We start from the raw sequence: 15049 nt of genomic DNA, 5'->3' as shown, positions 1-15049 counted from the left end.
TTAAATATTTTGTGTAAAAATATTTACTCTCAATTAGTTCAAATATTGACTTTCAAACTGTGTTTTAAAAATCCCTTAAAGAAAAAACTAGGAATAATTTTAATATTTTTAAATTGTTAACTAAATAGAATTTGCTTCGTGCAACACATTTGGTATTGTATCTTACTTCTAATAAAAAAAGAAATTCTAAAATACAATTCTAATCATAAAATATACCATACAACAAAATATACTTATTTCTGTTTCTACTTCTTCAAGAATCAAATCGAAATAGTTTTCAGAAAACTTCAAGCAAGAACAACTTGGAAGTATTATTAGTATACCTCATATTTTCATTGATCAGTCCAAATGTCTACTCTAAAGATCTTGGTGTCCTGTCAGAAGCTCGCTTGATGAAGGAAATCCCCTTGTTTCTTCTCTGCTATGGAGGGAAATTGAGGAATCAATCCATGGCCCATCAACTGATATGCTGCCTTGGACCTGACTGTCTACAGAGAATGCTGAGACTTGAGACTGGCTGTCCAGTGAGAGCTTCTCAAAGGCTTTGAATCTCATATCTGGGTTCATCGAACAATGTTTGATTGTCGGTGCTCGGACTGCAATTTTGCCGTCAAGCATACTCACTACAGAGGACATGGATGGCCTGAGAGTGGGAGACTGGTTGGTGCATAAGAGGGCCAAGTTCAGCATCCCCATCACCTCCTCCTCTGAGTAGTTTGAACCAAGACTTGGATCCACCAGCTCCAGAAGGTTTCCCTGCTCGTGCAGGACATAAGCCTGCAGTCCAATGTAAAACCCGAAACACGTTTTTCATTATAAGCACATATGGTCAGAAAAGATAAAGCAGAAAGGATGAGCAAGAAGCAATTGTTTACCCAATCAAGAAGATAAACAAACTCTTCCTTTGGCCTGTAATTGGTGTTGCTTTTCCCGCTGACAATCTCTAAAGCAACAACTCCAAAGCTGTAAACATCTGCTTTGTCGGTCAAGTAACCCCTCATTGCATATTCAGGAGCCATGTATCCTCTGAAGAAAAATCAGCAACTCAGTGGTGAGTTTTGTGCTATACATATAATCAATATATGCACAAAATTATTGTTAGAAAGAGGACAAGAAGAACTAATCAACCATGTTTGAGAGGAAAAATTTTCTGGATATGCATGAAACCCACTTCAGAAACTCGACAGTCTTACTAAATTCTGCTTCTCTAAAACCACAAAAAGAGGATCACCCCATTTCCTTTTGAGGTTCATATGACAACTTATGCCTCGAAGCCACTGATACTTCAGATTTTGTAGCAACAAATTCTCAATAATATGACCTTTCTAGAACTGTTTCAATAATCGACTTTATAGAATAAACAATGAAGTGAATGAGCTTCTTAAACCTAAAATGCAAAAAAAAAAACTGCTAGTTGGAAATTCCATACTTTAGTGGTCGATTAAGTTTTCTATCAATCAAGGTCACTTCCATCTCATTGTATCAATTTTTTATTTATCTGACATGGATACAAATGCATAGAAGAAATTAATCTCCACATTTTCAGTGCCAAAGTCATAATCTTATATCATATACAAATTTGATATAGGGAAGCTAATAAAAGGAGGAAATGAGCAAAAACACTCACATCGTTCCAGCTATCCGTGTGCTGATATGGGTGTTCTCGTCTTCATCCAGCTTAGCCAAGCCAAAGTCGGATATCTTAGCATTTAGATTCTTATCAAGCAGCACATTTGTTGCCTTTATATCTCTATGAACAATTTTCAATCTTGACTCCTCATGAAGATATGCCAATCCCCTTGCGATCCCCAAGCATATCTTCTTCCTAGTTGGCCAGTCCAAATTTAGCCGCTGTTCATCAGAACCTACAAGTGGTCAAGGTAGAGGCTTAAGTCATAATATTCATTGTTGAAATATAATAAAATGGAAAACAAAATTCTAGTGAAGAATTTACCAAAAAGTGCACGTGCAAGACAATTGTTTTCCAAATATTCGTATATGAGCAACAACTGGTTCCCTTCAATACAGCAGCCATAAAGCTTCACAAGATTTGGGTGTTGTAAGGCAGATATCATGCCTATTTCATTTACAAATTCTCGGTTCCCTTGCTTCGATTTAGAAGAGAGCTGCTTAACAGCAATTACTGAACCATCTGACTGTACACCCTAAGATCAAGCAGGACAAAATTTTGGATCATGAATTCAGATAATGTAAGGATGTGAGATAGCTGCAGAAAAGTATTGCATTTCCCTCTTAATCACTGCTTTAGCATACAGTTGTTAAAGGAAAATCCAAATCTGTAACTACCTTGTAAACTGGCCCAAATCCACCTTCACCAATCTTATTTGTAGAGTCAAAGTTATTGGTAGCAGCTTTGATCTGTCGTAAACTAAAATAACCAGTTTGCATCCCTAGATCACGTAGTTCTGTAACAAGTGAAATAAAATTGGTGAAAAACAAGCACAGAGAGTATTGAATATTTCCAAAGTATTGTCACAATTTCAAAGAGATAAGGCATTACAGTCACAAATTTCCTGCATGATTAATCTCACCTCTATCTTCAAGGTCTTTTCCTCCTAAGTAGCCTTTCATTCGTAGGAGTACCAAAATCAATACGAGGACCACACATGAAGCTATCACAATGCCGATGATACCTCCGACAGACAGCCCCGGGTTGGGATTGAATTCTACAAGAACAGTAAGATATATAACACCATGACAAGCTAGTGGCGAGAAAAGTAATAAAACCTGGAATATGAGATAAGCTCACTTGGTGTCACTGCAATAGCAGATATAAGAGGCCCATATACACCTTCATCCGGAATGGAATTAGTCCCTTTGCCTGTCCAGTATAAGTGGATCTCCAGAGTGCTACCATCAACAGAGGCATCAAAATCCCTATAAATGCCCTTACCAGCACCTTTAGCTTCTTCCATGATATTAAAATCCTTCAAAACTACATTCCCCTGTAGAAAAGTACAGTCAGTTCTTTACATATTTGGAATAGAGATAATGAAATTGATATTTTCACTCACTTGAATTGAAACGTCGAACAAGCGCCTCCCAAGGCTACCAAATGTCTGGTTACTAAAAAACATGATTTCAGCAAAGTGGAGTTGCACTTTATAATGGCCCTTTCGCAAGCAAAGCCCATAATACTTGAGTGAGATGGGAGCAAGACGAGCAGTTTGGTAGATCCCTGCATCCTCTGAGTTCAAAGCAGATGTGTTTTTGGCTAGGTGACTACCACCCTGGTTACCTATGAAAACCCCTGTACTGCTATAAGCCCATTTGTCTATACCATCAGTAAAGAACTGTGACGCACCCTCATCATTGTTGTCTTTTTCATATGTCTTCCCTTTAAAAGTTGTTTCCTCTCCTCCACAATTGATATACAAGGAATAGTCTGCAATTAAATGTAATTGGAATCATGCCAGAGATTCAACTTATTTGCCACTTCATACTAACAGAGTATAATAGGTTACAAAAGCTTACATTTGGCTTTTCCAGAGCAAGGGAGATCCTTCTGTAAGCACCAAGGGGTCCTACAAAGTTGAACTTTGATTCAGTCTCTTGTTTATAATTCTAATGCTGAATGCACATGTAAAACAAGGTTGGAAGAACTTACATGTTTCTTGCTGAAGATGCATAGCTGGAAACCAAGTTCCTGTGGAGTTGTGAAAAAATGTTTCAAGAAGATGAGGGAAAAACAGAACAAAATGTACAAATAATGGAAGGAAGAAAGCTTACACTTGGTTTTCGCAAGAATCAAGGTGCGGCCCTGAAAAATTGTTGTAAGATAAATCACTGCAACCGAGATTGAAATGGAGTTAGTGTTATATTTCTTGATTGAATGAAAGATTGAAATATTAATTTGGTTTCAAAGAACCACTGATAAAAAGAGACCACTTGTGTACATTACATGAATGATATCGTAGCCAAATCAGAACAACAGGAGACTGAGAAATACTAACATTTTGTTTTCAGCGTCTGATATTATCCAGCTGGGCACTTCTCCAGTCAGTGAGTTGTTGGTGAGAAACCTGTGTACATAGATAGCACCATATCTCAGTTATAATTAAACAAGCTATTAATGGAAAAAAATGACTGGTTAAGGAGCCAATAAAATGTAGATTTCTGGATATTTAGACTTGTACTTTATTACAAGTATTTAACCTACATGCAATCGAGTTTTGTTTTCTCCTTCTTTTCTTGCTTAAAGCTCTTTGGAATTGTACCACTCAGTCTGTTGAAGCTCAGGTCTCTGCAAGAAAAAAGTTCAACATGAATCAGAAAAGAAGTTTCCATACAACCATGTAATTTACTGATTGTATGCCATAGGAGAATTATATCCTGATTATATTTTTCTTCTTCTTACATACATATATACCAATGAAGAAAATTAAGAACATCTCTAAGAATGTCCATTCAAAAAAACTTACAAAAGATCTAAACTTTCAATATTTCCAATGTCTTCTGGGATTTCACCTGTGATGGAGCAATTTCTCATCACCCTGCATAACATAAATGAGGTAAAACATCTTGATAAGTTAATGGAACATAATGTGGATAACTTAGGACTGCAGCTTGTCATGATTCATGAAATATATCTATCTTCAACTCACAATTTTTTTAATTTATTCATATCCTTCAAATTGGGGAAAGATGTAGTCGGTCCACTCAAATCAGATATTAACCTGATGATTAAGATACAACAAAACAAATTAAATACTTATATTTCTATGAATTCAATTTTAACCGTGAATAACATCATGAACTGAATAAAGCAACTATCAGATAGTGGAACACATGCTCACAACTCGATTAAGTTTTTCAACTGGGATATGGTAGAAGGAATGGGCCCGTCCATTGATGTGCCTTGCAGATACCTGCAACAGTTTAATATCTTTATAGAAAACTAGAGAATTTAACTGAGCTTGTATGGAATTTTTCTCAGTGGACAAATTGGCAGATAAATGAAATGAAGTATAATACTCACAGTTTCTCAAGTTTGGTCCAATTCCCAATCCAATCTGGTATCTTCCCAGATAAATTATTCCCATCTATCCTACTGCAAATGGTACATGGAGTTCAGAAATTTCTAAATTTGCATAAAAGGATGAATGTCCATATAATTAGACCACTTACAAATCAGTTAGGTTCTTCAGATTGTGAAAATTTTCTGGTATTGTTCCAATGAAATTGTTTGCAGAAAGAACACTGTAGGAGAACCAAAAGAAATAAAACAGATGAATTCCCTGGAAATAGTAATTAGACAACACAAATGATGAACTTTGGCATTAAAAGCACAAGGTGTCAATACCCAGCAGATTAGTCCTCATCATCTTTACTTCTATTCTCTATGAAGCATTACAAATCATACTCTACATCTCCATTTCATCATAGGATGAATTAATGAATACTAAACTTGGTTTCTTAATGTTAGAAAAATAGAAATAGCCTATATGAATTTCCATCTGTCAGTCCATAAAAACTGCCTAGTTCATAGCCATGTTCGCCTATATCTGTCTTCTTGGTTATAAATATTTCTCATGATTCACTTTCAGATATATGAAAATCCATCTTCCCATTATTTTCATTAACTCGAAGTAAATGAACTCAAAAATAAGCAATCGTGCAACTGAAAATGAACTCAACCAGTATACAATCACCATATCCATGAGTCATTTCATCACACAAAATGCATTATAAAGTCTTTGACTCAAAAAATTAGCTTCCTCAAATTGATTTTGGGCATTTTGGCAGCTAAGCAGAGTACAACCAGAATACAAGGACTTAGTGATTATTTGAAATAAAAGAAATTAATAATTAATATGCATAAAAGGAATGGGATGAGAACAGCATTCTTACAGTCTCCTTAAATGACTCAACTTTCCAAGACTTGGAGGGAGATGTTCTCCAAGCTGATTAGCTTCCAAGACCCTGGAAAAGTAAAATTGGATTAATAATCAAGGTTGGGCATCATTAATTTCTCTAATAGACATTCAACTCCATTTCATGACTTACAGCTCCTCAAGTGTACTGATATTACTGATTTCTTCAGGAATCGACCCAGAGATTCTGTTTCCAGGAAGAGTGCTGTAGTGTACCAAAAGTTAGACTTTCACCGCTATGAACCACCTAGTAAATTACTGGAAAACAAGATCCTCACCTCACAAGTGCTAATGCAATTAATCAGAACTTACAGAATGGTAAGAGAAAGCTGACCAAGACTTGTAGGGATCGATCCATTGATATAGTTTCGGGAGAGATCACTGTTTTAGTAAAAAAAGAATCCCTTAGTATATCTTAATTTTACAAGGTCACCGGAGAAAAGAAGAATCCCTCATTTGGGTTCAAGTCAGATACTGGAGATGACAGTACAATATCAAAAACCGAATCCGATGATGATGATCAAATAATTTTAAGGCAATATTGGGCTGTCCCATGACAGTTTATCCAGTCTATTATTATTACTAGAAAACACAAAAGTTGGTAATCACCCCAACAAAACTGAAATGAGATCATTTGTTTTAATCTTTTCCTGCACTTATTATTATTTAAAAAAAAAGCAATAAAATCACTTAAATACTACAGTAAACGCAACGGACTTGTTTTGAATGTTATTTGAAACACAATGGTCTAACTTAATTTCATGGGATATTCAAACACATCAGAAGTGAACTAACCTTTGTAGTTTAGTGAAACTGCAACCCCATGTAGTAGGGATTAAAGTATTGGTGAGTTAAGAAATTTGTTTGATAAGTTGAAAAACCCTATGAAACATCAAGGCAAATTTGGTCCATTGACTTCCCAATGTTGAGAAACATGTCACTCACAGTTCTTGCAGATAAGAAAGACTTCCAAACTCATCAGGTAAAGTTCCATCCAAATCAAGACCCTTCAGCTGGCTGTAATTCACAAAAGGAAGCAAAAAATAAGAAAAGGAAAAGTACAACTGACATATAACAAAATAATTAGACTCGGTAGTCAGGCTAAAGTTCTCATACCCAAGCATATTGTGCTTCTGCTTAATGTTTTTTGACTCTACTAGAAATCCAATAAGGACTTGTTTTATCATAAGTGGATTTATAGGATTGGTTCATCAATGTAGTTGGTCATAATCCTTTTTTGACTTATGCTATTGATTCCACTATTTGAGAAAGCACTTCTAGCATAAAAGGCGTTTGTAAAGAAAAGTTAAGCGTTTGGCAAAATTCGGCAAGTACTTTTAAAAAGTTGAAAAATTACTAGTAGTACTTTTTGGAGAAGTATTTGATATGTGATTCTCTGAAAAACACTTAAATTAAAAATATTTTAAATAAAAACACTTTCAAATGCACTCTAAGTCTTGCTTAGACTGTTTTAATGGTAGTCTTTACTTTTTCTCTTTGCACGCATAGTATTGGGAAGAAGCGGACTCTAGAGATACTATTGATTCAATTGAGAAATCAAACCATATCAATTCTTTTATAGATCGATGCAAAGTGTTCTTTTAACCATATATTATAATTTGTATAATAAAAAATAGAAGTTCAATTTTATCTTCACAAGTGGAAAAGGTCAAAGTTATGGCAGGAAACCTAGTAATCAATGTAAACAATCATTTGAAGCTTTGATCGAATAGTGTGGGAACCAACATTTACCCTTTAGCACTCTGGCATTATGAACAAGTGAAAATCCACAAGAAAGCTCTAGTTGCATTGGGCCATTTCATTCAGCCACTAGAAAGTGGACTTAATGACAGAATTAATTGCTCACTAACATATGATAATTGATATGGAAACAAGGCATTTGCAAATCAGGTTCAAGAGATCGAAACTGAATCAATATAAAACAAAGACAAGACTTTTATTCACTAGACTTTGGGCAATTCATTTTGCATGAAAAAAAAAGGGTTTTAGTACATGAATGCAATGGGAATTTAACAAAGCACACAAATCAATTGCAAAGAGATAGAAAGGAAAAATAATGCCTCTGTAATCCAAAGATGTGATGTCATTAATTCTTTCCTATTAACATTAAGCAACTAATATTCCATTTCATATACTCATGCAATTACTTTTCCATTAATCTAATGGCTTGAATTTTTGATATATGTATGATGTCAGGGAAGAACAAGAAAAGAAAATCATACATGTTTGTGACATGACAAACAGTTCCTTCGTTGAAGGTGCAGTTGCATGTGACATTGCTGTAGCTATTATCATCGATGGCTCGATTGAAACCTCCACTGCATGAGCCTTGGCCTATGTTCCAATATTTGTAGTTCAACTTTGTGGATATTGTTCTAAGAGTTTGCACTGTTATAGAGTAGATACAAAATGATCAGTTATAAGGATTTATAAATGTACAGAAAAAGAATGACTAATGATAACAACTCTATGAAGTGTAATCCTCTACAATCAATAACAACTCTATGGAGTGTGATTAAAACGAAGCACTATATATAAAAGTTATTTTAAAAATTAAAAAATAGGTTTAAAATATTTTAAATTTCCAAACAAATTTTTGTTTTATAAAACATGAGAGAAAAACTATTTTTCATAATTATTTTTAAAAACATAGAAAACATGTTAAAAATGTTTTAAGTTCCAAAGCAAAATTTTGTTTTAACAAATCATTGTAGAATAGTTTTCAAAAACTAAGCTTTGGTTGGGAAGTGTTTTTGAAAATAATTTTGAAAAATAGTTTCTCAAATTTTTTTTATGATGTTTTGTAGTACAAAAATCTCTTTAGGAACTTAAACATTTTTAACATATTTTTTATATTTTAAAAATAATTTTTATCTGTGGCACTTTATTTTTAATTATTTTCTATATTTATATAATTAGTTTTTAAAACTATTATTAAAAAACAAGTGAAAATACTAAAAGATATTTTCTACAAATACCTTATTTTTAGTTTTTAAAAACATAAATTTATTTCCCATTTTTTATTTTCTGGTTGTAAAAGACATTTTCTTATTCATTTTTTCCTGAAGAACAAAAAAAATATTTTAAAAAACAGCTGACAAAATACGGCCTATTTTTCGTAAGTATTTTCAAAAGACAAAGGTATATGTATTTTTAGTCCAAAATATGCATTTCATTGACCAATCAATGTTCTTTTTCTGGCTTTGACTTTGAAGACCAGTTGATATCACACCACCAATCAACAAGAATCCGTAACTCATCCAATTTTCTACACACAACCATGGAAGACAAATTGGTGGGCCTAAAGATTAATCCAGGCGCGCCCAAAGTCCAGCAAGTGGACCTGTCACCTGAGACTGACTCAGAGATGACTTCAATATGGTCTGATAATGATGGATTGATAACTCTGGACTCTATCCAAAAGCTATTCACAATCTTTTCTTTCCATATCTACCTTCATATTAGTAGCACAAGAAGGTATAGTGGGATAATTAGAAAAAATAAATACATAAATTGATTTTTTTTTTTAAATAAGAAAAAAAATGTTAACAAAAATGATTTTCTCATATTTGTTTCTAGTGTATAAATACGAAAGAAAATCAAATATAATTAAATTAATTAAAAATTTATATATTTTAAGATAGCCTATTGTTTTATATGAAAAAATTCGCTATGGTTCCAGCAGAATGATATACGCCAACGTTTGGTAGCAGAGAAAGCAGAGGAAAATTTGAAAAAAATAAAATAAAACAAAATCTGATATGCCTGCTTTTCTGTTTCCATAAGAATTCCCAGAGCATGATAAAATTTAAACAACTGTGAGATAAACAGAGATATCAAAATTCTCAGATCCCAAACCATGAGAAATCCACAAGATTCCAAAAAATTATAGCAGTGAAGTATTAAACAAAGCACAGATAGCTCGAAAAGACCAAATTTACTTCTCTTTTTCTTCAGATTTCTTTAACAACAACAAATTTTACACAAAAGCCAAGTTTCATCTTCCCCAGAAACGGAAAGAAAAAGTGAGATTACAGTGGTGATACCTTCATAGTCTGGAATACGTGCAGCATGGGATGTGAACTCAGAAGAACAAAAGAAACCCAGAAACAAGAAGAGGAGAAGAGACGAAGAATCCATGGATTCCCTCTGTAGCAACTCTTGAATGACTGGTTCGCTTTACACTGAATTGAATGCGTGGGAGAGAGGGGTTTAAGGGAGGTTTTTAAAGAGGAGAAGCTTTGAATGTTCAACCACACGAAGGTACGTTCATGGCTGCGCATTACTTTTCCTTTCTTTTTCCTTTTTCATTAAATTATTATTTTATAAATTCAAATGAATTTAAGGATGAATTCCCATGATATTTATGGCATGGCAAATCAGACACGTAACAAAAATGAGATTTTAAAGTAGCTTTAGTTACTTTATGAAAGTGGTGGTGATGTTGATTTCGTGATTTAATCTCCGTTAATATTTATTTTTTTATAATCATAACTTTCATATTTTTCTTATTCACCATAAGTCCAAACATTAAATTCATAAAATATCAATAATTTAATATTTTAAAATAAATTTATTTAGTATATTATGTCGGATAAAAATTGAAACTTAGGATTTTTTTTATTTATTTATTTTTCATTGTGATTTAGAATTTAATTCAAAAAAAATAAAATTCTAACTTAAAATTATTACGATAACTCCAACGAATCCAAAAATATCATTTAATGTTTGAAAAGATATTTTTAAGAGTAAATAATTTTTTTTCATTATATTTGGTAAAATTCATGAATTTGTTATTTATACTTATTTTACTTTTAGTATTTTATTTATCATTGTAACGTGATATTTGTTTTTTTGATTTTTTGCTGAAAGCAATTTATTTTCAAAATTTAGGTGATTTGTTTTTTATTTTTTCATAACTTATTATAAACTTTTTACTAAATAGAAAAAACCAAAATATATAACTTTTTTTTTAAATAGAAAAAACTACATATTGGTTTTTCTTTATTTTTTAATACTTAACACAAATAAAATATTACAAAAAAACAACCTAATATTTAACAATATTAAGCATTAAAGTTCTATTTACAATTAAGTAAAAAAATAAACACCACCTAAATTTCTACAGAAGAAAAGGGGAAAACAATTTAAAATAATAAAAAAATCAAATTTTCAAATAAAACGTGAATCTCATTCGCATGTGAAAAATGCATCACAATTATATTAATAGATAATATATTATAACAATTTAAGATTATTTTTTATATTTCTTTAAATAATTTATATTTTATAATTAAATAATTAACTTAATTTCTATATCTATATTATAAGTCATATATTTTTCTTAAATCATTTAAACTTTTAAGTTTATCACTATTTTATTTAAAGAATATAAATCGAAATTATTTTGATGATTCTAGATATGTAAAATAAAAAAATATATTTTGATCTCCATTTTTTAATTAATTATCCATAAAAATTTGTTATTTCCATGATATATAAATAATTTAGTTAAAAATTTGATATTTATAAATAAATAATATTTATAAATAAACATATATAAAATATAATAATATATTATCCTATAATATTATATTAATAGAAAATAAATAGTAATATATTTGTAGACCCCCATTTGGGGCTTTTTCTTTTGCATCTCTACAGGTTGCTTTCTTTACAGGTGAAGGGCTCTCAAGGAGCCACGTGACGACTTATGGTTGAGGAAGCCAGCTACATGGGGGGACACCTCCCATGAAGCTCCATGCACGGACGTGTGGTGAGCACCAGTAGCTCGCCATGGTAGTGGTTGGGAAGAGTGACAAGTCTTCTGGATGATGCATAGTGGAGCGGGTGGAGGCTTGAGGGGCAAGCAAAGGAGCGTATCCGGCTACCTACTGAGGAGGATTTCTAGGGGGGAGGTGAGATTTTTGTGAGGGTATTCGTTGATCTAGAGGGGTAAGCTGCAGAGGGTGGTGCTTTTGCTGCCGTTTGGTGAGAGATAATTTGAGAAAGGGTAGGGTTTTAGCTGGCGTATGAAGCTGCCTGATTACTACTCAAAAAGTGCTATTTCATAACTTGTAATTAACTCTTTTAAACACTTTTGAGTAGTAGTTATTACCTTTTAACCCAATTAACATATTAAAGACCTTTGCAATCATTTCTAATCAAAGTGTGTAAGTTTTGGTGTTTTTGTTAGTAATTTGATCACCAAAGCAATCCAAGATTGAGGAGAGTTCTTTGGAATCCATGGCAAAGCAATGGAAAGCTCAGAAACATGAAGAACCGAAGCTTTGAAGTCCTTTGCCATAACAAATCCGGAATGCAAGGAGGGGAAGCAAATAAGAACCAGCAATGAAGCATTCTTGATGACAGTCATTTCAGCCACTTTTGGAGCACTTCCTGGAGTTCAATTTATGCATGCTATATGTCGTTTCAAAGCTCAGGAAGTCAACAATCCAATGCTTCAAATGGTGCATGATTCAAAGTTGAAATGAAGGAGTTACAGCCATTGCAAGAAGATCACTCCAAGCTGAATGAAGATTTTTGCACGGTTGTGAAATTAGTCTTTTGCTGTGAAAATCTTGTCTTTTTGCTGCGAAATTTTCGCAGGCATTTTGCACAGTGCACGGGTGTTCTCCTGAAGCTTCTCGATATTTGCAACCGACATTTTGAGATTTTTTGCTTTAGATATTTGATGTCTAAATCCCCAAACTCTCCTTGTAACCCACCTATCCTAGGATTCCTTAGTCTTTAAGCAAGAACAAAGGGTAAATAAACCCATATTTAATGGTTGTAAGTTTCCTCAGAGAGGGGATGGACGGAAAAACAAGGCTTGTACACAAACACTTTGTATAGTTTTTGGGAAGAAGTAAAATTGAGAGTTTTTTCTCTGCCTTATCTCCTTGTTTTGATTGTATATATTCATCTAATTTTTCTTACTAGCCAAACAAGCTCTGAGGAAGTTTCCTCAGAGAATGAGTGGCTAGACTTTTAGTTCCTTGGAGCTAAGGTTGCCGGGAAAGGTTCCAAGTGCAAGAATTAGTAGCTTTGTGGTTTCAGTCATTAATGAAGAGAAAGTGTGATCCTTTAATGATTTCTATGTTTTTAGTTAACTTAAAACACCTTCAATTCACTTGAGCCAACACTTGGTAAGACAAGTGATCTCCGTCCATGGAGATGCACTAGTTTACCTCTTGCGAGCTTTTGGGAAGTGACTTGAAGGTAGGATTTTCTAGAATTGCCAACACTTGGTAAGCTTTTGGACTCCAAGGAGACATCCGTTAGTTATCTCTTACGAGCTTGAGAAGGGAAGTCCAAAGTTAATGATCACCTTGAATGGCAAACGCTAGGTGAGAGGCACGAGCCATTGCAAGTTGCATCAGTGAGAGGGAATTAGAGCTGAAATCCATTTAAAGGATGCATCTGTACAGCACCGGTTAGAGAATTGACTATATGTTAATTCTCTAATGCGAGGAAATGAACCAAATGACCGGAGCTCTGTTTTTGCATGAGGAACCTCCCATGTGAACCTAAACCTCCAAGGAATGTTTTTCTTCATAAGTAATTTCCATTATTTTCTTTTTAGTTAACTTGAAACAAAACCTCGTTCAACCAAAGTTTGTGTTTTATTTCTTAAGCTAACCTTGAAATGAAAAAGCACCAATTTAACTTTGAATTGGTATCAGTTGTGAGTTAAAAACCCTTCCCAGTGAACGATCCTAGAGCCACTATGCTATATTAGCTAAAGCTATCCTAATGCATGGTGATATAGGTTATAAATTTTGTTGATTACTCCCTCAATCAAGGAGCACCAGCTAGACATGAATCAGCTGAGACACCAATTGGGCATGAATCACTGCCAGAAGGAGAAGAGGTGAGCTTGGGGAAGAAGTTTTGCTAGGAACAATAACAGACTGTTTTGTTTGAGAGAACGAGGAAGTTAAGCAAATTGGAGAGAACGAGAGAAAGAGGAGAGCAAGCTGAAGAGAATTAGAAAATCCATTTACCCTCACTCTCTTAGTTCAGGTATGATTTCAACCTATTCTTTTTTTATATGCTACCTATTCTTTTTTTATATACTTCCCGTTTTGAACTTTTCACCCTTGTTTCTTACTATTTGTGGGTTCCTCTTGATGCTTGAAGATTATCAGTGCATTTATCCATTCAGGAATGTTTTAAACATAAATCCATCTTTGCTTTTTGTTTTTTTTTTTTTTGCGAGACTATGTTCTTGCTTCCTTTCGATTCCACCCATACCCATCCCATTGGCATTTATGGAATGGAATGAGACTTAACAATTTTCTTTTCTTTCTTTCTCTTTTTGTTCATGTTTCTTTCTATACATGCTTTGTTTTCTTCACCATCTCTTTTGTTTAGTTTTTTTTGGAATGTTGGGTATTGCATTTGGATTGTCCACCCGGGTCGAGGTATTTCTAGGAAAGTTTAGGTTAGTCTCATGGATGCAGCCGTGGGAGAAATTAAGGATTAGAATTCTATGAAAGCAATGTGCCTGGTATTGTCTGGGATCTGGAGTAAGGACCTCTCATTTTATCTATCATTGAGGTCTTTGGGAGAGATTGTTCTTAGATATCAAAGAAAATTCCAGTTTTATATCCCAATGGAAGGAGCCATGTGAATGTGGTAATAGGACTCTCATGCGGAACCAAATGTGGGAGATGACTGTTTCTAGAACCGTTTCTGAGTTGGGTATCAGAAGATGACATAAACTAAGGATATTCAAACTATTATCTAATAGAACCAGAATGGTCAAGGATGCATTTGTTGGAAATGATGTTCTACAGATTGTGTTCTCTCATAATGGCATGAAGAAATGTGATGCCAGTAGTGACATATACAGAACTTGAAGATCTGAAAGAAACTTATTGAATGGAGAATATTTTAAATCGGATCCAGGTCAGGTGGACGAAGGGGATGCTGTGAAGAGTTTCCCTCATGTCAAATCTTTGAAGATCATAAGTTGGAGAGACAATACGGGATGGAGACAAAATTCAGTACACTTGAGATTGGTCTTAGAAGAAGGTGGAATGCGGATGGAGGTTCAGCATGAAATACAATATTGCAATCCCGTTTGCAATCATGGGCCCACATACATAATTGTAATCGATATAACTACT

The 15049-nt window shown here is 33.7% G+C and overlaps 1 protein-coding gene across 1 annotated transcript; it reads right to left on the bottom strand.

The window, feature by feature from the left end:
• Positions 1-139: 139 nt before the first annotated feature.
• LOC117908801 (probable LRR receptor-like serine/threonine-protein kinase At1g53440) lies at positions 140-10104 on the bottom strand. The gene is made up of 24 exons (XM_034822569.1): positions 9962-10104; positions 8138-8303; positions 6840-6911; positions 6207-6275; positions 6028-6099; positions 5872-5943; positions 5149-5220; positions 5000-5071; positions 4818-4889; positions 4626-4697; positions 4443-4514; positions 4181-4264; positions 3975-4043; positions 3751-3807; positions 3629-3667; positions 3496-3545; positions 3036-3406; positions 2771-2966; positions 2553-2687; positions 2308-2426; positions 1955-2165; positions 1628-1865; positions 876-1026; positions 140-777 (listed from the first exon to the last, which is right to left on the bottom strand). The coding sequence occupies exons 1-24, from the start codon at positions 10053-10055 to the stop codon at positions 358-360; spliced, it is 3045 nt and encodes a 1014-aa protein (XP_034678460.1). The 5' UTR covers positions 10056-10104; the 3' UTR covers positions 140-357.
• Positions 10105-15049: the final 4945 nt, after the last annotated feature.

This window comes from Vitis riparia, chromosome 19 (genome assembly GCF_004353265.1).
Source record: "Vitis riparia cultivar Riparia Gloire de Montpellier isolate 1030 chromosome 19, EGFV_Vit.rip_1.0, whole genome shotgun sequence".
Lineage (NCBI taxonomy): Eukaryota > Viridiplantae > Streptophyta > Magnoliopsida > Vitales > Vitaceae > Vitis > Vitis riparia.
Note: the sequence above shows the minus strand (reverse complement) of the source record. Positions and strands in the feature narration are given on the sequence as shown.

Bases quoted from the DNA above. Each gene is read 5' to 3' on its own strand.
- LOC117908801 (XM_034822569.1), bottom strand. From the start codon at position 10,055: ATGGATTCTTCGTCTCTTCTCCTCTTCTTGTTTCTGGGTTTCTTTTGT. The intron at 8,304-9,961 runs GTATCACCACTG...ACTCTATAACAG, and splicing joins ACGTATTCCAGACTATGAAG to TGCAAACTCTTAGAACAATA. The intron at 6,276-6,839 runs GTGAGTGACATG...TTACTAAAACAG, and splicing joins CTTTCTTATCTGCAAGAACT to TGATCTCTCCCGAAACTATA.